Below are 23,377 nucleotides of genomic sequence, written 5' to 3'. Positions count from 1 at the left end.
ACAGAGTGAGACCCTGTCTTAAAAAAAAGAAAAAAGGCCGGGTATGGTGGCTCACTCCTGTAATCCCAGAACTTAGGGAGACCAAGGTGGGCGGGTCACCTGAGGTCAGGAGTTTGAGACCAGCCTTACCAACATAGTGAAACCCCGTCTCTGTTAAAAATACAAAATTAGCTGAGTATGGTGGTGCATGCCTGTAATCCCAGCTAGTCGGGAGGCCGAGGCAGGAGAATTGCTTGAACCCGGGAGGCGAAGGTTACAATGAGCCGAGATCATGCCATTGCACTCCAGCCTGTGCAACAAGAGGGAAACTGTCAAAAAAAAAAAAAAGTGAGGCAAGTATGGACATAACCAGGTGTGCATCTTTTTGACTCTAGAAACAAGAGTGTCACAAGGCAGCTGGAAGTGATTGTCAAGTAAAGATTCTCAGGTATAGAGCAGAAAGTACCAGAAAAACTTATATACACCTGGGTGAGAAAAAAAAACATTCAAAATTTATTTTCCAACAGACAGACAGCATCAGCAGGTACAACTACAGGGGTTTCTCCGCAGATCATACATTCACAAGGCATTATTAGCTCAACAGTGAGAAAGCCACTGGTGTGTTTTCTGTAACAATATCCACTTCACAGTGTAAACAGGTACTATTATCGTGTTCACTTACAATTCCAGAAGGAAAGGCACAACTTGGCAAAAAAAAAAAAAAAAAAAAGGGGGGGGCAAATCCTAAAGTCAGGTGCAACGATGAAGAGACAACACTTTGGCTAATCGTCTTGGATGCATATTTCCGTCAGGACCTTCCACATAGAGAGGAAAGACTTTTCTCCCAGGAGTTTTTTTCTTTCTTGTTAAACCTTTCTTGTTAAACCAAGAGCAATGTTTCGTTTGCTCAATATCACATTTACAAAGGAAACTACAAAAAAAAAAAGGCATCACAAAATCATCTTGAACGTTCACCTCTTCCAACCAATACATCAACTCTTAGGTTTTAGACAGGGCCTGGGAATACTTCAGCGGTCTTAAAATAGGAAAATAGACACTATGGCTACAAAAAATAAAAAATAAATGAGGTAGATAAATTAAAGCTTTCACACCCAGGACATGCCTTTTCTAACTTCGTAGCCTTCATGAAATATTCAGCAAGAAAACAAAACAAAACAATCTTCATAATTACTTGGCATAAGCCGCACCAAGGAAATTCAACAAAAACAATCAGTATGTGAACCTGTGATGGGAAACACGCCCTTCCACAAGTTTCTTCTCGAGCATGAAAACCCAGTTCTTCAATAGAGTAGGCACTGGCAAACTAAGTCACCTGAGATTCCCCGCTCAGGTGCCCACCTCTTCTGGGGTTTGGGAAGAGGAAGGCATCCAAGAGGTGTGGGGAAAACATTGGCACTCTTGGGGCTCCAACTGAACTGTATTTAAATAAGCAGCAACACACACATCAACTCCCTAAGGACTAACATAAGTCCATTTGAGGGCCTCCTACTTAAGGTTCTAAGGTTGAAGCAATTTTATAATTCTACAACCCTAGTTTTTTGTTGTTCCTTTTTTAAGTACATTCAAAAAAAAAAAAAAAAACAAACGATAAGATGGGGACAGGGTTGGGGCATATAAAACAGGTCCCTAAAGAGATGACAGACCTTGTCCTTTTACCCGTGTCCAGTTACCAGTAAGTATACAGTACCCCTCCCCCCTCAATGAGGCTGTGTAGTTGTCTTTTCCACTGTTGTTCAGTAAGTTCCAGCGATTCTACCTTGAAATAGGTAACAGTCTTTGGAAAAAGTCATTCTAGGTTGTACAAAGGTTCTATGTATACGTCTGTTACAAGTAACAAAGCTACTTTGCAAGACCCGCTTCTTTCCAAAATTAGAAAAAAAAAAAAAAAAAAAGTGCCAGGCGCAGTGGCTCTCGCCTGTAATCCCAGCACTTTGGGAGGCCAAGGCAGGTGGATCATGAGGTCAGGAGTTCGAGACCAGCCTGACCAACATGGTGAAACCCTGTCTCTACTCAAAATACAAAATTAGCCGGGCATGGTGGCACCTGCCTGTAATCCCAACTACTCTGGAGGCTAAGGCAGGAGAATCACTTGAACCCGGAAGGGGGAGGTTGCAGTGAGCCGAGATCATGCCACTGCACTCCAGCCTGGGTGATAGAGCGAGACTCCATCTCAAAAAAAAAAAAAAAAAAAAAAAGAGTCTGTATTTGTTTTGGTATGAATTTTTTTTTTATTTTTTCAACTTTTTGCAAAGCAGCATCACAACAATCGTGATTGTAGGACTTGCCTGAGGTTGTGGTCACAACCATCGTAAACATCATTTGCATATCAGTAAGAAAAAGAAAACAGGAGATGAGTTCTTACAACACAAAGCAGATTCTAGAGATTTCACTGTGTCTGCATTGCTCCTTCCATGCAAGTTCTCCCTTAGCTTAGCTGACCGCAATCTTGTTTTCTTCCAGGAAGTGAGGAAACTGGTGTTTGGCAACGCCCTCAGTAGCACTTGGTTTTTCCACATCTGCACTGATACCCGACTGGGAGCCATCCATCTTGGAGACAGTGGCATTATTCACGACGGAGGTGGCCCCCAAGGAAACCGGGAGGGTAGGAACCCCTCCACTCTGGATCACAGAGATTTCATTGGTCTTCACGGCCAGACCCCCATTGAGCATGCTGGTGTACTGGTTCCACACAACAGGGTCCACGTTCACCGAAGGGGCCAGTATTTCCTTGGGAAAGACTTCTGAGACTCTTTTTCCGTCCGTACCTAACAGAGCCATGGTGTTCTCGATGGCCAACTTCCTTCCACGGCGGGCTGAGTTATTGTTCGCCCCGTGTGTCATGTAGTGAACCTACGGGAACAGGACAGAATGGTTTTTACCAAAATAGAGATTTGAAGCTCACTGGCAAGCCAAGAATCAATCTGCATATGAATTTCATTCTACCCAGTGTTTTGTTTTTTTGTTTTGTTTTTTTTTTTTTTGAGACGGAGTCTCCCTGTCACCCAGGCTGGAGTGCAGTGGCCTAATCTTGGCTCACTGTAAGCTCCGCCTCCCGGGTTCACGCCATTCTCCTGCCTCAGCCTCTCCGAGTAGCTGGGACTACAGGCGCCCGCCACCACGCCTGGCTAATTTTTTGTATTTTTAGTAGAGACGGGGTTTCACCATGGTCTCGATCTCCTGACCTCGTGATCCGCCTGCCTCGGCCTCCCAAAGTGCTGGGATTACAAGCCTGAGCCACCGCGCCCGGCCTCTACCCAGTGTTTTAACATATAGATGATCCGCCGGGTGCGGTGGCTCACGCCTGTAATCCCAGCACTTTGGGAGGCTGAGGCGGGTGGATCACGAGGTCAGGAGATCGAGACCATCCTGACTAACACGGTGAAACCCCGTCTCCACTAAAAATACAAAAAATTCTCTGGGCGTGGTGGCGGGCGCCTGTAGTCCCAGCTACTCAGGAGGCTGAGGCAGGAGAATGGCGTGAGCCCGGGAGGCGCAGCTTGCAGCGAGCCGAGATTGTGCCACTGCACTGCAGCCTGGGCGACAGAGCGAGACTCCGTCTCAAAAAAAAAAAAAAAAAAAAAAAAAAACATATAGATGATCCTTGACTTACAGTGGGGTTATGCCCGGATAAACTCATTGAAAGTAGAAAATATTCTTAGTCTAAAATGCATTTAATACACCTAACCAGCCAAACATCATAGCTCAGTTTAGCCTACCTCAAACACGCTCAGAACATTTGCATTAGCTTAGTTAGGCAAAATCATCTAACGCAAAGCCTATTTTATTTTACACACGAGCATTGAAATAGCTCATGTAGGCCAGGCACAGTGGCTCATGCCTGTAATCCCAGCACTTTGGGAGGCCGAGGTGGGCAGATCACTTGAGGTCAGGAGTTCAAGGCCAGCCTGGCCAACATGGTGAAACCCTGTCTACTAAAAATACAAAAAGTAGCCAGGCATGGTGGCACATGCCTATAATCCCAGCTGCTCGGGAGGCTAAGGCACGAGAATTGCTTGAACCTGGGAGGTGGAGGTTGCAGTGAGCCAAGATCGTGCCACTGCACTCCAGCCTGGGTGACAAAGGAAGACTCTGTCTCAAAAAAAAAAAAAAAAAAAAAAATTAGCTCATAGCTCATGTGATTGAATACTGTACTGAAAGTGAGAAACAAAATGGTTCTATGGGTACTCAAAGTCTGATCTCTACTGAATGCCTATCATTTTTGTATCATTGTAAATCAAACCATCTTAAGTCAGGGACTGTCTGCACTTTATATTCAGAAAATCAGATTTCTTGTATCACTTAACCAATATTCCTCCCCAGAGCAACCAAGATGGGGCTTATAGTCTCCAACTGTCTATGCTCCACCAATCATGGGTGTACCTATGTGAAAACCTACTATATGCTGGGCATTGATCCAAGTGCCAGGGTTAACTTTTTTTTTGTCTTTTTTTTTTTTTTGAGACGGAGTCTCGCTCTGTCGCCCAGGCTGGAGTGCAGTGGCGCAATCTCGGCTCACTGCAACCTCTGCATCCCGGGTTCAAGCAATTCTCCTGCCTCAGCCTCTCGAATAGCTGGGACTACAGGCACGCGCCACCACGCCCAGCTAATTTTTGGATTTTTAGTAAAGACGAGGTTTCACCATGTTGGCCAGGATGGTGTCAATCTCATGACCTCATGATCCACCCGCCTTGGCCTCCCAAAGTGCTGGAATTACAGGCGTCAGCCACCGCATCTGGCCTTTGTTTTTTTTTTTTTGAGTCTTAATCTGTCACCCAGGCTACAGTGCAGTGGCACGGCTCACTGCAGCCTCAACCTCAAGTGACCCATCCACCTCAGTTTACTGAGTACCTGGGACTACAGGTGAACACCACCATGCCCAGCTTATTTTTTTTTCTTTTTTTTTTTTTTTTTTTTTGAGACGGAGTCTCGCTCTGTCGCCCAGGCTGGAGTGCAGTGGAATGATCTTGGCTCAATGCAAGCTCCACCTCCCGGGTTCACGCCATTCTCCTGCCTCAGCCTCCCGAGTAGCTGGGACTACAGGCGCCTGCCACCATGCCTGGCTAATTTTTTCTATTTTTTTTTTTCTTTTTTTTAGTAGAGACGGGGTTTCACAGTGTTAGCCAGGATGGTCGCGATCTCCTGACCTTGTGATCCACCCACCTCGGCCTCCCAAAGCGCTGGGATTACAGGCGTGAGCCACCGCATCTGGCCAGCTAATTTATTTTTATTTGTAGAGACTGGATCTCCTTATGTTGCTCAGCTAGTCTCGAACTCCTGGCCTCAAGCGATCCTCCCACCTTGTCCTCCCAAAGTGCTGGGATTACATGCATGAGCCACTGTACCCAGCCTAGAGTTAACATTTTTAAAATGCACAAACCTACACAGGTAATAAAACTGTAGAGTGCACAACATGCACACCTGAGTACAAGTAAAATGGGAAAATCTGAATGTTGATTGTAACAATGTCAGTATCTTGATTATGCTACAATGTTGATACTACAGTTTTGCAAAGTGCTACCAATGCGGAAAACTGGGCAAAGCATACAAGGATGTCTCTGTATTAAACGCGGTGGCTCACGCCTGTAATCCCAGCACTTTGGGAGGCCGAGGCGGGCGGATCACGAGGTCAGGAGATCGAGACCATGGTGAAACCCCGTCTCTACTAAAAATACAAAAAATTAGCCGGGCGTGGTGGTGGGCGCCTGTAGTCCCAGCTACTCGGAGAGGCTGAGGCAGGAGAATGGCGTGAACCCGGGAGGCGGAGCTTGCAGTGAGCCAAGATTGCGCCACCGCACTCCAGCCTGGGTGACAGAGTGAGACTCCATCTCAAAAAAAAAAAAAAAAAAAAAAAAAACAACAATTTGTGGGCAGGGCACAGTGGCTCACGCCTGTAATCCTGTTACTTTGGGAGGCCTAGGCGGGCAGATCACCTGAGGTCAGGAGTTTGAGACGAGCCTGGCCAACATGGTGAAACCCCATCTCTACTAAAAATACAAACATTAGCTGGGTATGGTGGCACGTGCCTGAAGTCCCGGCTACTCAGGAGGCTGAGGCAGGAGAATTGCTTGAACCCAGGAGGCGGAGGTTGCAGTGAGTCAAGATTGTGCCACTGCACTCCAGCCTGGGCAACAAGAGCAAAACTGTCCCAGAAAAAAACAAACAAAACAAAACAAATTTGGGGCAGGACACAGTGGCTCACACCTATAATCCCAGGACTTTGGGAGGCCAGAGCAGGCAGATCACCTGAGGTCAGGAGTTCGAGATCAGCCTGGCCAACATTGTGAAACCCCGACTCTACTAAAAATATGTAAAAATTAGCCGGGCATAGCCGGGCGTGGTGGCTCACGCCTGTAATCTCAGCACTTTGGGAGGCCGAGGTGGGCAGATCACGAGGTCAGGAGATCAAGACCATTCTGACTAACATGGTGAAACCCCATCTCTACTAAAAGCACAAAAAATTAGCCAGGCGTGGTGGCGGGGGCCTATAGTCCCAGCTACTCGGGAGGCTGAGGCAGGAGAATGGCATGAACTCAGGAGGCGGAGCTTGCAGTGAGCCGAGATCACGCCACTGCACTCTAGCCTGGGTGACAGAGCGAGACTCCGTCTCAAAAAAAAAAAAAATTAGCCGGGCATGATGGTGGGTGCCTGTAATTCCAGCCACTCGGGAGGCTGAGGCAGGAGAATTGCTTGAACCCGGGAGGCAGAAGTTGGAATGAGCAGAGATTGCACCATTGCACTCCAGCCTGGGTGACAAAGCAAAACAACCATTCCCTGATGCGGTTGACATCTAAATATAGAGAACATCAATGTCTCTAATAATTGCTACAGAGAAAAATGTATCTGGCTGGGAAAGCTACAGAAGGCCATGGTGGGAATAGGATGCTATTTAATCTAGGGTGGAAGGCAAGGCTTCTGCTGAAGGGATCTTACTAGCACCTGGCTGCTTTCCTTAATTTTATTTTTCCTGCCTGGCTTTGAAGTTTTGAAATCCTTTTCAGCTTCTTTTTTTTGTGTATATGAATTTAATTTTTGTAGAGATGGCATCTTGCTATGTTGCCCAGGCTGGTCTTCAACTCCTGGGTTCAAGTGATCCTCCCACCACCACCTCCCAAAGTGCTGGGAGTACAGGCATGAGCCACTGCGCCTGGCCCTTTTCAGCTTCTTAAGAGTTTAAAACTCTTAAGAAACAGGCTCTTACTCTCTTGCCCAGGCTGGAGTGCAGTGGTGTGATCACAGCTCACAGCAGCCTCGACCTCCCAGGTTCAAGCGATCCTCCCACTTCAGCCTCCCAAGTAGCTGGGCCTACAGGCGCATGCCACCACGCCCATCTAATTTTTATTTTTATTTTGTAGTGACAGGGTCTCCTTATGTTACCCAGGCTGGTCTCAAACTCCTGGGCTCGAGCAATCCACCTGCCTTGGCCTCTCAAAGTGCTCAGATTATGGGTGTTGAGCCACTGCGCCCAGGTAGTATTTCTAATTTTTAAAAGGTAAACATTTTAATTTTTTTTGAGACAAGGTCTCACTCCGTTTTCTATGCTGGAGTGCAGTGGCATGATCACAGATCACTGCAGCCTTGATCTCTCAGGCTCAAGTGGTCTTCCCACTTCAGCCTCCCAATTAGCAGGGACCCAGGCATGCAACACCACGCCTAACTAATTTTTTGTTTTTGTTTTTGTAAAGATGTTGTCTCCCTGTGTTGCCAGGCTGGTCTCAAACTCCTGGACTTGGCCGGGCACGGTGGCTCACGCCTGTAATCCCAACATTTTGGGAGGCCGAGGCGGGCGGATCACAAGGTCAGGAGATCGAGACCAGGTGAAACCCCATCTCTACTAAAAATACAAAAAAATTAGCCGGGCGTGGTGGCAGGTGCCTGTAGCCCCAGCTACTCAGGAGGCTGAGGCGGGAGAATGGTGTGAACCCAGGAGGCGGAGTTTGCAGTGAGCTTGAGCTTGAGATCGCGCCACTGCACTCCAGCCTGGGCGACAGTGAGACTCCGTCTCAAAAAAAAAAAAAAAAAAAAACAACAAACTCCTGGCCTCAAGCAATCCTCCTACCTCGGCCTCCCAAAGGAGGAATGGAAGGAATGAAGAACTCATCATGGCTTGTGCCAATAAGAAGACACTCGGCACCTAGCCCCCATCCTGCTGAAAGCCCACACAAACCCACCTTTAAGTTGCCTTTGGTGGTAAAAGCTCGTCCACAAATGTTGCACACAAAAGGCTTCTCTCCAGTGTGAGTCCGCTCGTGGATCTGAAGAGCGCTAGCAGATGAGAAGTTCTTCCCACACCGTGTGCAGCCATGTTGCTTGGCCTGTCGGCGCGGCTGGGCTACTAACAAAGGGGCCATCCCTGGGGACAATGTTGAGGGTCCCACAAACGTGCCAGGAACTTCAACCTTGACATAAGTCGGCTGGGCTCGGATAAACGTGGAAGGGAGACTGCTCCGACCTAGTACACAGAGGGGAAAAAAGCCAGACCTTTATCATCCAACCTTCATTCTTTCTCTTCAAAGCAAAAGAGATCTTTAAAGATAACTGCCTGCTAGTTTGAGAGTCTGGAGCTGGCTTTGTAAGTAATTAACACTTTCCTTTGAATTGTTTATCTGCACAAAGAACAAAGCTTCAAATGCTTGGGAAAAGGTATCACTTTGGGTTTTTTTTTTTAAAGGTATGGGCAACATATAAACACATATGTAATTTAAGTTCAAATTTCTGCATAAGAAACTACCTTTAAAGCATATGCCCAGACACCATCTTTCTTTGATTCTTTGATACAGCTTTTCCCTTATTTTACCATTAATGACATCAACAAACCTCTCAATAGATACGTGCATTTAAAATGGGTTCATCTTTCCCTGCTTCACGAGTGGCTAATTTGTGAACATTACATCAGGCAGTGGGGCCTCAGAGTCAGGGAACCACGGCTTATTTCAGTGGTCAAAAAGCAGTGGCCACTTCCTCAAACATACTCTTAAGACACCCATATACAGAATCATAGTGTGGAGAAACAAAAAGAAAAAAACTGTAACAAAATAGAAAGACTACCCACCCCTATGTCCCAAGGGGCTCAAAGACAAAAATAAAAACCAACAAAAAAGGTATGCTGTCCATACCCATTTTGCATTAACCACCATAAATTAAAAGCATGTTCGTTACTAGGATAGAGGCAGTTACTATTGCCCTCTACCCATAAGTACAGAAAAGCTAATTGCCCTATAGAAGGGGCTGCTTCAAGTCATACTCTCCATTTGTAAAGTTCAACCCAGGTTCCTTTTTGATGACCTTGAGCCCAAAATGGACATAAGTTAAATCCAAAGCTCTATCACCTTCCATCTCAGTGCGGCTGTTCTCGGAGCTCTCTGCTTTGCTCCCAGCATCGGGAGACTTTGACTTGATGCTTTCGGCTTGACTATTGGCCGGGGAGAGTGCCTGGAAGGATGTGGTTTCCAGGATGTCTGGGCTTCGGCTCTGATACTCCTGGTCTCCCATCAGCGAGGATGAGTCGTTGGTCAAGCCGTCGCTCTCCACGGAACCGTTTTCTCTGCTGCCCTGGCGCTGCAGGTTAAAAGGGGCAGGACCCACTTTCCCTGGGGCATCTAAGGAAGCCATCATGGCAAACCCTAGCGTGGGTGATGCCGAGTGGATGCTGGGAAGAGGTGTGGGGACCTTGGAGGAGCTGCTGGGAGCCTCCTGGGAGCTGACTTCCTCTACATCGATGCTTTCGATGACATCATCGTGGCAGACAGCGCCGGTGCTACCGTTCTCACCCACCGTCATTGGCTCAGAACCCGTAAAGTCACAGGGATTCTCTGGCAGGGGCGTGTTGGGAATCTGACCGCCCATGTGCATCCGAATATGTTGCTGCAGCATCACGGCATTAGTGAACTTCTTCTGGCAGATGGGGCACGAATGCTGCGTCTTAATGGACGTGTTGGTTCGGTGAACCCCGAGGTGTGTCTTCAGGTTACCTTTGGTAGAAAAGGCTCGGCCACAGATCTTACACTGGAACGGTCTCTCCCCGGTGTGGGTGCGATAATGCATCTTGAGGGAGCTCTGGCAGCTTAAGACTCGGTGGCAAATGAGACATTCGTTGGGATCAGTGGTGGCCTTGTCGATGTTCTCCACCAGCTGCTGCAATTTCAGGGTCTCTGACCCTGGCTCAGGGGTCCCACTCCCTTGGAAGCCACCAGCCCTTGGGGAATTATGGTTTGGTCCCACCCCAGGGAGTGTGGGTCCACCCTCACTTTCTGGAGAAGGCCCAGGCTGCAGGTCACCGGGCAAGGGGCCACCCGTGAGGTCCTTGGGATTAGTCCCCGAAGAAAGATTCTGAGGTAGCCCTACAGAGGTGGTTACAAGGACAGGTTTGCTGTCTAAAGAAAGACTCGGTTCATCTACGGGGTCAGGTAGAGAGAGTGCATAGGGGATGCCATTGCCGGCCGCCACTTTGTCCTGGAACTCGGCAAACAGCTGGGGGTTTGCCTTCACCTGGGGATGTCGGTGAAAGTGCACCTTGAGGTTGCCCTTGGTGGTGAAGCGATGACCACAGACAGAGCACACGAAGGGTCTCTCTCCAGTGTGGGAGCGGAGGTGGATCTGCAAGGAGCTATCAGTCCCAAAAACCTTGCTACAGTACTTACACTTGTGCTTGTAGAGGACCGCGTCATCTTTGGGTTTGACATCCACCGCGGAGATGTTCGGTGGCTTCCCCTTCCCTTTCTTGGATGTGTCTAGCGCCACAGCGGAGAAAGGGCTCTGGAAGAGCACCGAGCCCGGGGCCTGAGGAAGCAAAGCGCTTGGGAGGCGGGACATGACGTTCGGGAGCACCCGGGTCCCATCCGGCTTCAGAGCGAATGGTGCCAGCCCTGGGGACAGGGAGCTGGTGGCAGAAGGGATGTTGGCGTGAGGTAGCTTGGCTTGTTTCAAGGCATCCAGAGACAGACCTTGGCTTCCAGCTTTCTGGCTGAGCAAAGCCACAGCTGCAGAAACCTGCTGAGACATGTGGCTGCCCAAGGTCTTCAGAGTGTCAGCCCCTGCCCCACTCGAGTGGAGGGCGTGGGAGGCCCACATGTTCACCTGGATGCGGATCTGCTCGGTGAGCTGGATCTGCTGTAGCTGCTGCTGCTGCAGACACAAGATCTGCTCGAGGACCCATGGGATGCTGTTGGCACCAGGCACGGGGGCGGGGAGTGCATCCGCGCTCCGCTGATTCACCGCCACCTTGGTGCCCCGTAGTGCCTGCAAGGTCACGTTAGTGTTGGCCACTTTGCCTTTGGCTAAATAGCTTATGTCCTGGGGGGTGGATGGCAGGGCTGTCTCTGTCTTTAGGTACACCACAGACTCCGCACCCGGCTTCTCCTTCATGTCCTCTGAGCTGCCGCCATTCTCCCTGTGACCATCCTTACTGCTGGGACTGGCGGGCTGGTGGCTCAGTACAGCTCCGGAGAAGTCTTCTGAAGGCACCGGCCCCTCGCTGTCATTCATGATGAGGACAGGTGGATTTTTAGTGCAATTTTTCTTATGTTCCAGGAACTCAGAGATGCTGAAGAACTCCGCACAGCATTTCTCACAGACGTGCGTCTCCTCCCGACGAAGCCGCTTTACTGTGGCTTCGTCCTCACTCGCCACCTCGTCATTCCCTGGGTGGTTCACTGGAGCACCTGTAACAAGACAGAAAAAGCTAAGGACTCTGCCCAAGTAAAAGATGTGGGGGGAGTCGGGCACAGTGGCTCCCGTCTATAATCCCAGCACTTTGGGAAGCTGAGGTGGGCAGATCACCTGAGGTTGGGAATTCGAGACCAGTCTGGCCAACATGGTGAGACCCTGTCTCTACTAAAAACACAAAAATTAGCTGGGCATGGTGGTGGGCTCCTGTAGTCCCAGCTACTCGGGAGGCTGAGGCTCAAGAATTGCTTGAACCGAGGAGGCGGAGGTTGCAGTGAGCCGAGATCCCGCCATTGCACTCCAGCCTGGGTGACAGAGCGAGACTCCGTCTCAAAAAAAAAAGGCTGATCCTTGAATTTCTTTTGTAACTGGGGCTTATTTACTTTAGGGTTAGTGCCAGCCTACACATTGCAACTCCAAACTTGGGACTGTGTTTTAGCCAGATGCTGGGGTCCTTCACAAGACGCCTGGAAGTCTCTCGAAGCTACTTCATTGTTCTCACCTCCCCACTGTCCTCTCAGGTATACCCCATCATCCAGATACCAATGGAGCTTGGGGCCACAGGACAAAGACAGGCATATCTCAGACCCAGCAGCTGAGCCTACGAATCTAAACCACACAAGACATTCACACAAGCATACAATGATCTAGGTTTTTTTGTTTGTTTTTTCAGAAATGTTCACAGCAGCAAAGAAGTAAATTTTGGGCCACCCACCCACAGTGTAAGAAGTATGCAGAATTTCTGTATGCCACAGAAATTAAGTGAAAGAAATGGGTTGCGCAACAATATGTACAACATGACCATTTTGCTTAAAACAAAACCTGTGTTTGAAATGTACAAATGTGGCTGGGTGCAGTGGCTCGCACCAGTCATCCCAGCACTTTGAGGCCACTTTTGAGAGGCCAGGAGTTTGCAACCAGCAACACAGTGAGACCCCGTCTCTACAAAAAAATAAGAAGATAGAAATAGCTGAGCATGGTGGCATCCATGTATAGTTCAAGCTACTCAGGAGGCTGAGGCAGGAGAATCGCTTGAGCCTGGGAAGTCAAGCCACTCCAGCCTGGGTGACAGAGTGAGACCCTGTCTAGAAAAAAAAAAAAAAGTACAAATGCACAAGGAAAAGGCCAGGAAGGGCTGGAGAGCAGTGGCCCAATCTTGGCTCACTGTAACCTCCGCCTCCTGGATTCAAGCTATTCTCATGCCTCAGTCTCCCAAGTAGCTGGCTAATTTTTGTATTTTTAGTAGAGATGAGGTTTCTGGCCAGGCTGGTCTCGAACTCCTGGGTGCAAGTGATCCGTCTGCCTCAGCCTCCCAAAGTGCTGGGATTACAGGCATGAGCTACCATGCCCGGCCAAAGCCATGGACTTTTGACAGCACAGTCCACCAACTGGTTTCCAGGAGGGGCTGATCTTGAAGCATGGCCTTAACAAACTGATTTAATCTTTACTTATTTCAGACTGGGTCACAATATGAAGTCTTGCAAGGTATGTGTAGGCTGGGGGTGGGTCAGGGGAAGAAATAGCAGCCATGGGCAGGTCTGGCCTGCCAGAGTTAAGAAAGCTAGCCAGGGCCAACCTAGTCTTGCCCATCAATAACAGGTAGTTATTGATAGGCAAGTGGGCGCACCCCTAAGAATGCCTACTGAGCATGCATAATCGCGAGATGACAACCTCGTGAATAGATGATTAGATGATTAGATAGATGCCTGGATTTACTGATTCAACCAGGACTGCTGAGAACAATGCCTTACAATAAAACAATGTAATGCCTCTCATTCCACAATACTTACCTCCTACTGTGTGCAAAGCAGGGGTTGGGGACCCAATGATGAAAAGATGAGCCCCATTATCTTCCTGTAATTCAGATTATGTACCCACAGATGCCCATACTGTAATCATTCAATCCTATTAATTATCAGCTCCATTTAAAGATGAGAAAAAGGCTGGGCGTGGTGGCTCACACCTGTGATCCCAGCACTTTGGGAGGCTGAGAGTTCGAAACTAGCCTGACCAACATGGTGAAACTCCATCTCTACTAAAAATACAAACTTAGCCCAGCGTGGTGGCGCACGCCTGTAATCCCAGCTACTCAGGAGGCTGAGGCAGGAGAATCGCTTGAACCCGGGAGGCGGAGGTTGCAGTGAGCTGAGATTGCGCCATTGTACTACAGCCTGGGTAACAAAAGCAAAACCCCATCTCAAAAAATAAATAAATAAATAATGAAAAAATAAAGATGTGAAAAACAGAGACTGAGAAATAATGTCACTCGTGCAACATAACAAAAGTTATTGACAGATAACTTTTGAGCACTTACTTTGTATGTGCCAGGTATGATTCTAAACAATTTGTTATATTCACGACTCTGAAATAGAAACTATTACCCTATTTGACAGAAGGGGAAACTGAGACACAGAGGACATGAACTTGCCCAAGGTAACATGTTAAGTAAACTGCAGAGCCAGTATTAAACCCCAGACATGCAGTTCCCACACCCTCTATTGGAACCCTTCATTTGTACCCTTCTGATCATGTTCTGTTAAGACTGCAACTCTCTTTCCTCTCACAGAGACATTAGGGTGGGACAGGAAAACCTGGGAAGTTGCCTTGGTTAGGAAGGGGTGGGAGTCGACCACCCATTCCTATCTTATTTCTAGGACTTCCAGCAGTTGCTCTGAAAGTGTTAGGATGCAGTGCGATGCTGCTACTTCCAGGTAGAGTTCCAGTAGCAGGCACCAGCACAAACTCTCCTTTCTTAAGGCCCCAATACTGCTGCGAATCTGCCTCATTTCAATGATCCAGATAAAAATGCTCCTCAATTCCCAGAACCCTGGCAACTATTTATCTGGGAACCACCAACTCTCAGATAAATAGTATCTATCTGTATGATTTCCCAAGACTGGAAACCAGCACTAGTGGGAGTGCAAGGTGGCACAATCTTTCTAGAAAAGCAATTTTGACAATTATGTGTCCAGAATGCTAAGAAGTGAAACTTTTTAAAACAGTTTCTCTTGTTAGGGAAGGAAATACGAAATACACACTGCTGGTAGGAGTGTATAAGATGGATACAGCTCTTTAGGTGAGTCATCTGGCAACATCTTCATTTTAGTACAATTTTCCTTTGACCCAGCAATTCCTGCTTTAGGAATTTCCTCGATGTACTTGCAGCATTTCTCATGTTAACAAACAGCAACAAAATGGATGCACCTTGGTCCATCAGTAAGATTTTGGTTAAATAAATTAGGGTGCAGAAAAGGCGAATGCTTTATCGCCTCCAGAAATAAAGGAGACCAAGGCTGGGCACAGTGGCTCACACCTGTAATCCCAGCACTTTGGGAGGCCGAGGTGGGTGGATCACCTGAGTTCAGGAGTTTGAGACCAGCCTGGCCAACATGGTGAAACTCTGTCTCTACTAAAAATAGAAAAACTAGCCAGGTGTGATGGTGTGCGCATCGCTGTAATCCCAGCTACTCGGGAGGCTGAGGTGGGAAAATTGCTTGACCCCAGGAGGTGGAGGTTGCAGTGAGCTGAGATTGCGCAGCTGCACTCCAGCCTGGGCAGCAGAACAAGACTGTCTCAAAAAAAAGAAAAGAAAAAAACTTCAATAAAGCCCATGCAAAAACATTAACCACTCCATACTACTTTTTAGAGGCCAAAGCTAACCACCACCAACCGCTCCAAGCAAGAACAAAAACATACTTCATACTTTTACACCTTAAGGCAAGCTCACCCAACCCAGGCCCAGGCCAGCTTTGAATTCAGCCCAACACAAATTCATAAACTTTCTTAAAACGTGAGATAGTTTTACAATTTGTTTTAAGCTCATCAGCTATCATTAGTGTCTGTGTCTTTTATGTGTGGCCCAAGATAATTCTTCTTCCAATGTGGGCCAGGGAAGCCAAAAGATTAGACACCCTTGCCTTAAGTCACTTATCTTCATAGCCACATAATCAAACAAGCTCCTTTGTTTCCATTTTGCAGATGTGGAAAACAGTCTCAGAACTAAGTGGCTCAAGATGACATACTGTTTGCTAGTCAGAATATAGAGGTGACTTAACTACTATTTAACAGCACTAAAATTAGTGGCCCAATTCATAATGGTTTCTTCTAGAGCAGAGTTTCTCCCCTCTATGGGAGAAACTTTTTCATTTTGCCCCTCTAAGGAGGTTTTTAAGTTATTTTTCCCTAATAGCTACCCCCTTATAAAGTTCTAATATCACAAACATATTATATACATTTATGTCCTTTGGAAGGCCACAAACCATTGTAATATCAATAAAATGTTTTCATCCCATTGGTGAAAATATCACTTGATTGAAAATGCATGTTCTATTTAACACAGGCATTTTTAAACAGGGGGTCTACGAAATTTGGTAAGAAAAAAATACTAATTTTCACTAAGCTGAACTAAAATTCAACATTTCGTCCAATGATGAATATAAGGAACATACCACAGTGGTATTAATAGAACTTGTGACTTTGTCATCAGTGGAGACCACAGATATTTTCATATAGTGTTACAAGTTGTTATGACTTGGAAATTCTTGTTATCTGACGGGCTACTAGATCTTGTTATTTATTGTATCAATAAAGTAGCTGATATTACTAAGTTAAAAATGTTTTCATTTTTGATGGCTGTATTTCAATGCAATTTATTTCCTTGGTCGTCTAAGTATTTTATATATTATGTTGTGAAGGGATCTATGGCACAAAAAAGGTTAAGCTCCCTCCCCTAAAAGGATCCGCAGTTCCCAAGAGTGATTTACAGCCTGAATACCAGCTTGCCTTTGCTGTATACACAAGCTTGCCTCTTCTGTAGCCTCCACCAGCAACATCCCACTTGAGTCTTAAAACAGCAGCAGCTCTGTTTGCTTGTGCAGTAAAAAGTGCTTCTACATCCAGGCCACCACCGGTAAATACCGAAACTGTATTTGCCAAGGAGTAAGAAGATTCTATTATGAACAATTGCTGGGCATGCTTAAGTTAACCCAAAAGGAAAAAAAAGCAAAATTCAGAGGGATTACACAGCAACTAGTTCTTCCATTTCTCCACCCCACCCCCACCCCGAATTTTAGGAATGTTATCTTGCAGCATCTAGTTATCCAATAAGTTGGAAGAATGCAGTAAACCCAGCAGGGGTCTTAGATTCAATCACTGCCAAATGGATAGAGAATACTCTATTGTATAGGAAGAAAGTTCATCTACTAGTGGCTGAATTCTGGAGACACTGAAATGCTTAAAAAGTAAAACCTGTATATCTTGATAAAAGCATTATGACTCAAGCTTATCTTTTTCTCATTCCTACATTTAAAGAACGACAATGAGTAGATTATCTAAAGCACACAACATCTTCTACCCTCCCCCACCCCAGGATAATTGCTTACCAAAAAACAAAAGGAAATTATGTGCCTTCTTAAGTATTTAACCAGTTGAAAGAAAACTGCCTCTTTATAGCAGTTTAATTTTAGCAGTCAAAAAGTCTTCAACTCAATTCATAGAAGGCAAATAAGACTTTGAGTTTCCACCTAATTAAGATCTAAAAAAGGCAAAGTTTCAAACAGCCTTGAACCAAAATTCAGGGATGCTGCTGGACAGGAAAAAAAGAGTAAATGGCTCAAAGAAAGTTTCATAGGCGCTAAGGCGTGTGACCTCTCTTTGCTTCCAAGGTTAGGGAAGTGTCCCACTCCTCCCCAACTAGAGATCCAGCAAGTTTGCAAACTCCATGAGGGCAGGGGTTTTTGTCGCCTGTCTCCAGAGCCCCCCTGAACAAAACCTGACACAGTATATTTGTTGGGGCGGGGGTGGGGGGGATTGTGGTGACTGGCGATGCAGTTCTTATCTGGATTTAGTGGCTTTTAAAAATGTTTAGACATTTTAAAAAATAGTCAAAAGTACTGTAGGCTAAAGGTGATGAGGAAGAGAGAACTTCTGGAACTCTTTTCGCCATCTATTTTTCCAGGGTAGTACAAGCCAGAGAAGCTGACCAAACTCCAACATTGTTTTATTTCTGGACCTCTTCATCTAAACCGTGTGAAGGCACATCCCAACATTTAAGATGGCAGAGGAGAGGCCACCAAACCCAACCAACCAAGCACCAATCATGGCTCCCTTGTCGAACATGCCAAAAAGAAAATCTCATCACATCACCAAATGACCTAAGGCTATTTAAAAAAAACCAACAAAAAAAAAAAAAAAAAAACCAGTTCCTTGGACTCTGGGGGAGCCAGGACAAGACACCACGGGCCATCAAGCAGGACAAGACACCACGGGCAAAGCCATTTCAAAACAGGTGCTGCAATTTAAAATGAGTAAAAATATGACTATCAATTTCGGTCTTTAATATCTTGAATTAAAGATAGCGCACTGGAGTCCCCAGCCTGGTGTCTGGCAGGCAGCACACTGCCGTTTCTCTAGATTGCCTCAACTGGCACCATCTTGACACAATAAACACGAATAAAAACATTTTGGTATTTTGAACAAAATTAAGACTGATCATATTCCCAATTCATAGTAGCCCTTCTATAGTTGAAATTATCTAAACAGGGCATTTTATCACCGCTATATAGAGGAGGAACCCAAAAACTCAGGGAAAAACAAAAAAACAAAAAAACCAGAAAACCCCACCAAGCTGGCTTCAAGGTTACACAGCTGAAAGTCACACAGCCACACTGGAACACGGATCCCATTCTAAAATCTGACTTCCCAGGCATCAACCTAACACTTCACATTTTAAAAAAGGAAATGCTGACTGCCTTCTGCCTCCCAAGATGGTTCCCCAACCCACAGCCCAGGAGGAAGCTCACTAACAGCAGCACGAATGACAAAATATCATTTGCTTCTGCACTGCACATTTTTATTCAACAAAAGGAGCTGTTTGGCAAATTGTAGCTTCTCTCCCTATGGGAAACCCAGATGAAGGCTAACGTAGAAAGTTGACCTGAAACGTTAACTAACGTCAAAATCCTTCTAGGCCAGCGTAGGTCATTTTGGTGAGTAATTGGAAATAGGAAGTTATTTGAAACTTGGGAATCCTAATCGTTGATGTTTGTAATCCAGTTTAGCACAAAGGGCATTTGAAACTCTTTTGAGAAAATGCTAATTTTTCCTGTATGTAGTGTTAGCCCCGCGACCACCTGCAGATTTTTTGATCTGCTAATTGATCGCCAGACGTCATTTTCCTCCCTCAAAAACTGCATTCTCGAATGGCTTTGCAAAATAAGACCAGCTCAATCTGCATTCTAAAAAATCATGTGAGACATATATATACATCTAAGTTAGATATATATGTCTAAATTATATACCTAACATATATAATTTTAGGCAGCTCAAATGCAAACAACCCAAACGCAGCCATTAAAAACGCACTGCTTGGGAAAACAACCTTCTGTCCCAAGGAGGCAATTGGAGGCTCTGCAAACACATTCTAGCCGCCAGGAGTTATTACCAAGAATTCCAGACTTGGCAAAGAACAGCGGGCACAGACGGCGATCAAGCAGGCGACCGGCACGAATCCCCTGGGGTACTCATCCTTGGCCCAGCCCAGCACTCTCCATTCACCCCCACAACCCGTCCCACCCACCAGGTGTGAGCCAGTACCTGCGAAGGGACCCCGCCTCCCAGCAAAGGGCTAGGCTTCAAGCTGGGCCTCCAGGGGGCGTCCGCGCGCAAGCCGGGTGGGCTGTCCGCGACAACCCTGGTGATCAATAGCCAACTCCCCTCCCTCCCAAATCGCAGTGGCAGCGCACGGCCAGGCCTGAGGTTTTAGCTCAGCTCTGGTTGATTCTGATTCCAAACTCCAACCATCGTTAATTTCAGAAGCCCTCTCGTAACTAGCTTCCCTCCCGAAAGATGCCAAACACCACCAAAGCCCCACGTGTGTGCGCCCACCCAAAATAAAGGGGGAAGGGGAGGTCAGCGTAGGACCAGGGGAGGGGTCAGAGCCAGGAGCTCGCCCCTCCTCTCCGGAGGAAGCAGGCGGGCTGAGGGTTAACCCTTTTGTTCCAGGTGGGCCAGGCCACGAAGCCTTCACGCTCCCCTCAACCCCCACCCCACCCCGCCCCCAACCAAGGCACAAAGAGAGTCCCTCCAGGCGCCTGGGACCTCGGGTGCGCGCTGCGCTGACCACCCGGCGCCCCGAAAACGCCCAGCCATCCCCTCCGTCAAGCCGATCCTTTTAATTTGCCCTGGAAAAATGTTAAACGGGGAATTCTATTGACATATTATAAACTTGCGAAATGTATTACATTCAGTCTCCAACAAAAAGGGGGGAACACAGAAGCCAAAAAGTGGCGACCGTCTTCTCGGGAAACCCCGGGTATCAGAGATGGGCTCTGAGAGTCCTCCGGGGTTGCCGCGCACACCCGTCTGCTGCAGGGAAATTAGAAAGCAGGCGGGGAGCGGAGCGACGAACAAGGCCGGAGAGGAGGCTACAAATCCCCCCTCCCCCCACGCGCACGCTAAAAACTTATCAGGCGACAATTTGGCGGGCCAGGATGGAGACGAGATAGTGGGAAACCGCCTCACTCCTAAAACCTCCGCGGTGAAGTGATGAAGTGGGAACAGAGTTGGCCCCGCCGTTCCCGGCGCGGCTGGGGTCCCGAACTCCCCTCGATCCGGGAAACGCTGGCCGCGGAAGCGTGGGCCAGGTCAGCCGCGGGAGTTCGCTCTGGCCCCCCACCTCTCCCCTTTCACACCCGAGCGCAAATGTGGAAAGCCGAGCGCTCCAGAAAAGCCACGCAAAATGGGAGGCCGGTGCACCCCAGCGGGGCTGCCGCGCGCCCGCCACCCCGGCCACTGGGGGCTCGCACCCTCGGGCTTGCCGCGGTTATTTTTAGGAAGTCGGAAATCAAAGATGGCTGGAGGTCAGGCCCCGAAAGGTTAGGGCGAAGATCGGCAGGCGGCGCAGCCCGGGCAGAAAAGGCGAAAACCAGAAAAGAAAAAAATTTTAAAGGGAAACATTGAGCCCTCCTCCCCCACCTCTCTGGGCCCTCCAATCCCCTGCGCAGCGCGGGTGGCCCGCACCCCAGCTCCTGAGGGTGGGGAGAGGTCGCGCCCCCTCCCCCCACTTGGCCCGGGAGGGGCGCGTGCAACAGATCTTCCTCCTCCGGGGGGTCTTCCAGGGGTGCGCCCCTCCTCCAGCCTCCAAGAAAAGCCCCCAGGGGCTGTTGGAGAGGGTGGGGATCCCCCGGGGTTCTTTCTTTTGAGAGCGACGCGAGGGAGGGGGACCTAAGTTACAAGGCGGGGGTAACACCAGTGAGGGGAGTGGAACCAATTAAGTGAGGGGCAGAGGACAAGGAGAAGGGAACCTTTCGGGAGCGAGAACGGAGGAGCGAGTGGGGGTCAATTTTACAATTAGGGGAGAAAGCTGGGGGTGAAACTTACACAGGAGGGGAGAAGAGGAAAAAAGTGTGAAATGTGCAAAAGGCGGGGTGGTGGGGAGAGGAGGCGACCTCTCCTCCCGGGCACTGAGCCCCCAAATCTCGGCTCCTGAATTTGCGCTGGACGCCGCCCGCTCCCCGAAGCCCGCGCCCTCGAGGATCTCGCGTACGTCCGGGAAGCTCCCCTCCCCAGGCGGGCGCCCCAGCCCCACTCACCCAGCTCCCCCGCCGCGGGCGCCGCTGGGGCCGCATCTGCAAACTCCGGGGTCGGCTGCTGCGGCTGCTGCTCGCCCTGGTCCTCCTCCGAGTTGATGTGCTGGGGTTTCGCCTGCTTGCGCCTCGACATGGTGCGAGCATCGGGGCGCCGGGAGAGCCGCAGTTATTTGCCCTCTCCGCCACAAATTCCTGGAGTTGGGAAATTTACCCCCCTTCGGCCGGAACGCGCATGTCCCAGTAATTATTATTATCAATAATGCATTGCGATTTATCATGAGCCCTGACAGCTGATTGGCCTGGGTCCAAGACCTCAGAGATCATTTAAATAAGCCCTCATTGATCAGGGAGGGGCGAGGCATTCTGGGCTTTGTAGTCCGGGCCTACTTGTGACAAAGGCGTGTTCATCAGGGGAGCGCAGCTAATTAGCATCCGGGCTCAGATTGGCTGGGGCGGGGACGAAATCAGAGGGGGACCCATCCTTGCTCCAACTATCTGAGTCCTTGGAGAGGAAAAGAAAATGGGGGGAAATGCGTACTTATTAAAAAGTAGGAGCGTACGTAAAAGTTTTGGAACGGCTGTATTTGGTAGTAACTTGCTCCAAAGATTACTTTGTAAGGTTGATGTCCACCAGCCGAGAAGGGAGATCTCTTCACAGTGGAATATTTTGGCTCAGTTTTCACATCTACACGCACACACATTCCCCCAAACCTGAGATGTGACCCGTGTCCCCTCCCATCTTTTTGATTAAAAATGTTTGAGTCTCGAGATATCTGAAGAATGATGAATGGTGGTGTTTTCAGCCCTCCCACCCATCTCAACTCTTAAAGTGAGCTCGGAACTTCCAAAATTTCAGATTACCCCACCATCACCGTGACTTACCTCCTTTAAAAGCTGATTAATAGCCTCCAGGATTCCTGTTCACAAAGACTGGTTTGTGGTTACAATGCAAAGTTTGACTCTTTTTTTTAAACTCCAAAATGGCTGGCTACTAAATATAGAAATGGCAAATTATAAGCAAGCATAGTCAGAGATAATAACAAAACAGCAAGCAATTGCATTTTTTCCCCAGGAGCCATAAATGCCTGATAACATCATATTTTATTACTGAGATAATGCTCTTGCATCTCCCATGGAATGGCAATGGGGCACTGTCACAGTATCTGGTTGTTACTAATCACTATTGGAATTTTTTTTTTTTGCAATACACACATCATTACAGAAAAGGTGTATCGTTCAAAGTGATTGTATCATTCTGACACATGATGCCTGGAATTTTTTAAAGTTGGGCTTGTGTGTGTGTATATGATATATTACATGTATACACATTTATACCATAAATCCATGTATACTTAATTTGGCTAACTGCTTTGCACAATGTACATGCTCAATAAATGTTAAATGAATGATGAAATCATCAACCTGTTAAGTCTTTGATTGGTCTTTCCATAACTGCTCTGGGCATGCGTCTTTGTTTGGCATTTACTTCATTGTAAGGGACTGTGCAGATATAAACCCTCCCTCCACATTTGTGCATTGCATTCTCTTGATTAGTTATTCATCACGTTCCCAGCTTGTAAACTCATCAGGAATACAAGCAAAATGGAATGCTGGGCTCATCAATGTGTTCACCTGGGTATTTGGACAACCTAAGGCAGAAAATAAATCAGCTTGATCATCTTTTTTATATTCGTGGCCATCAGTAAAAACTTATTGAAGGAAGATTAACCTTCAATTTTTGAGTCTCTGAAAAAGTCTTGCCTTTTTTTATGTATAACATCTAAAGCAAGTAAGACAGAATTATAGCCAACAGCCAGATTGAAAAGGTTAAGAATTTGGTTTAATAATACATGGAAGCAGTTTAGAATTCTGATACTGAGTAAAAAGGCCAATTAGCACCTGCCTTGCTGACTAATCTACTGATATTCTCAACACCTTTTCTGTGTAAGGTAGTGTGGCAGGAGATCTAACTTACAAATCTAAACGAATGTGCAGTAGGTTTATGGCTCAAAAAATATTATTGGGTTAAGGAAAATTTCATTTATATAGTTGTTTATATTTATTTTAGTAGATGATAGTTGTAACATGTTAGCCTTATTACGAGATAAAATTGTGCCGCTTGACTCTCC

General features: G+C 47.4%; 1 protein-coding gene across 2 annotated transcripts; it reads right to left on the bottom strand.

The window, feature by feature from the left end:
- Nucleotides 1-469: 469 nt before the first annotated feature.
- SALL4 (spalt like transcription factor 4) lies at nt 470-21,494 on the bottom strand. 2 transcript variants are annotated; one of them, XM_003252941.4, is made up of 4 exons: nt 21,252-21,494; nt 9,327-11,657; nt 8,169-8,449; nt 470-2,850 (listed from the first exon to the last, which is right to left on the bottom strand). In XM_003252941.4, exons 1-4 carry the CDS (start codon nt 21,379-21,381, stop codon nt 2,431-2,433), a joined length of 3,162 nt encoding a protein of 1,053 aa, XP_003252989.2. In that variant the 5' UTR covers nt 21,382-21,494; the 3' UTR covers nt 470-2,430. The 2 variants fall into 2 exon arrangements, with proteins under 2 accessions (XP_003252989.2, XP_030681605.1); XM_030825745.1 differs by having other exon boundaries at nt 10,638-11,657.
- Between the last annotated feature and the right edge of the window lie 1,883 nt (nt 21,495-23,377).

The sequence above is a fragment of the Nomascus leucogenys genome, chromosome 13, assembly GCF_006542625.1.
Source record: "Nomascus leucogenys isolate Asia chromosome 13, Asia_NLE_v1, whole genome shotgun sequence".
Classification (NCBI taxonomy): Eukaryota; Metazoa; Chordata; class Mammalia; order Primates; family Hylobatidae; genus Nomascus; species Nomascus leucogenys.
The sequence above is the reverse complement of the archived record's forward strand: the minus strand, read 5'-3'. Positions and strand labels throughout refer to the sequence as shown.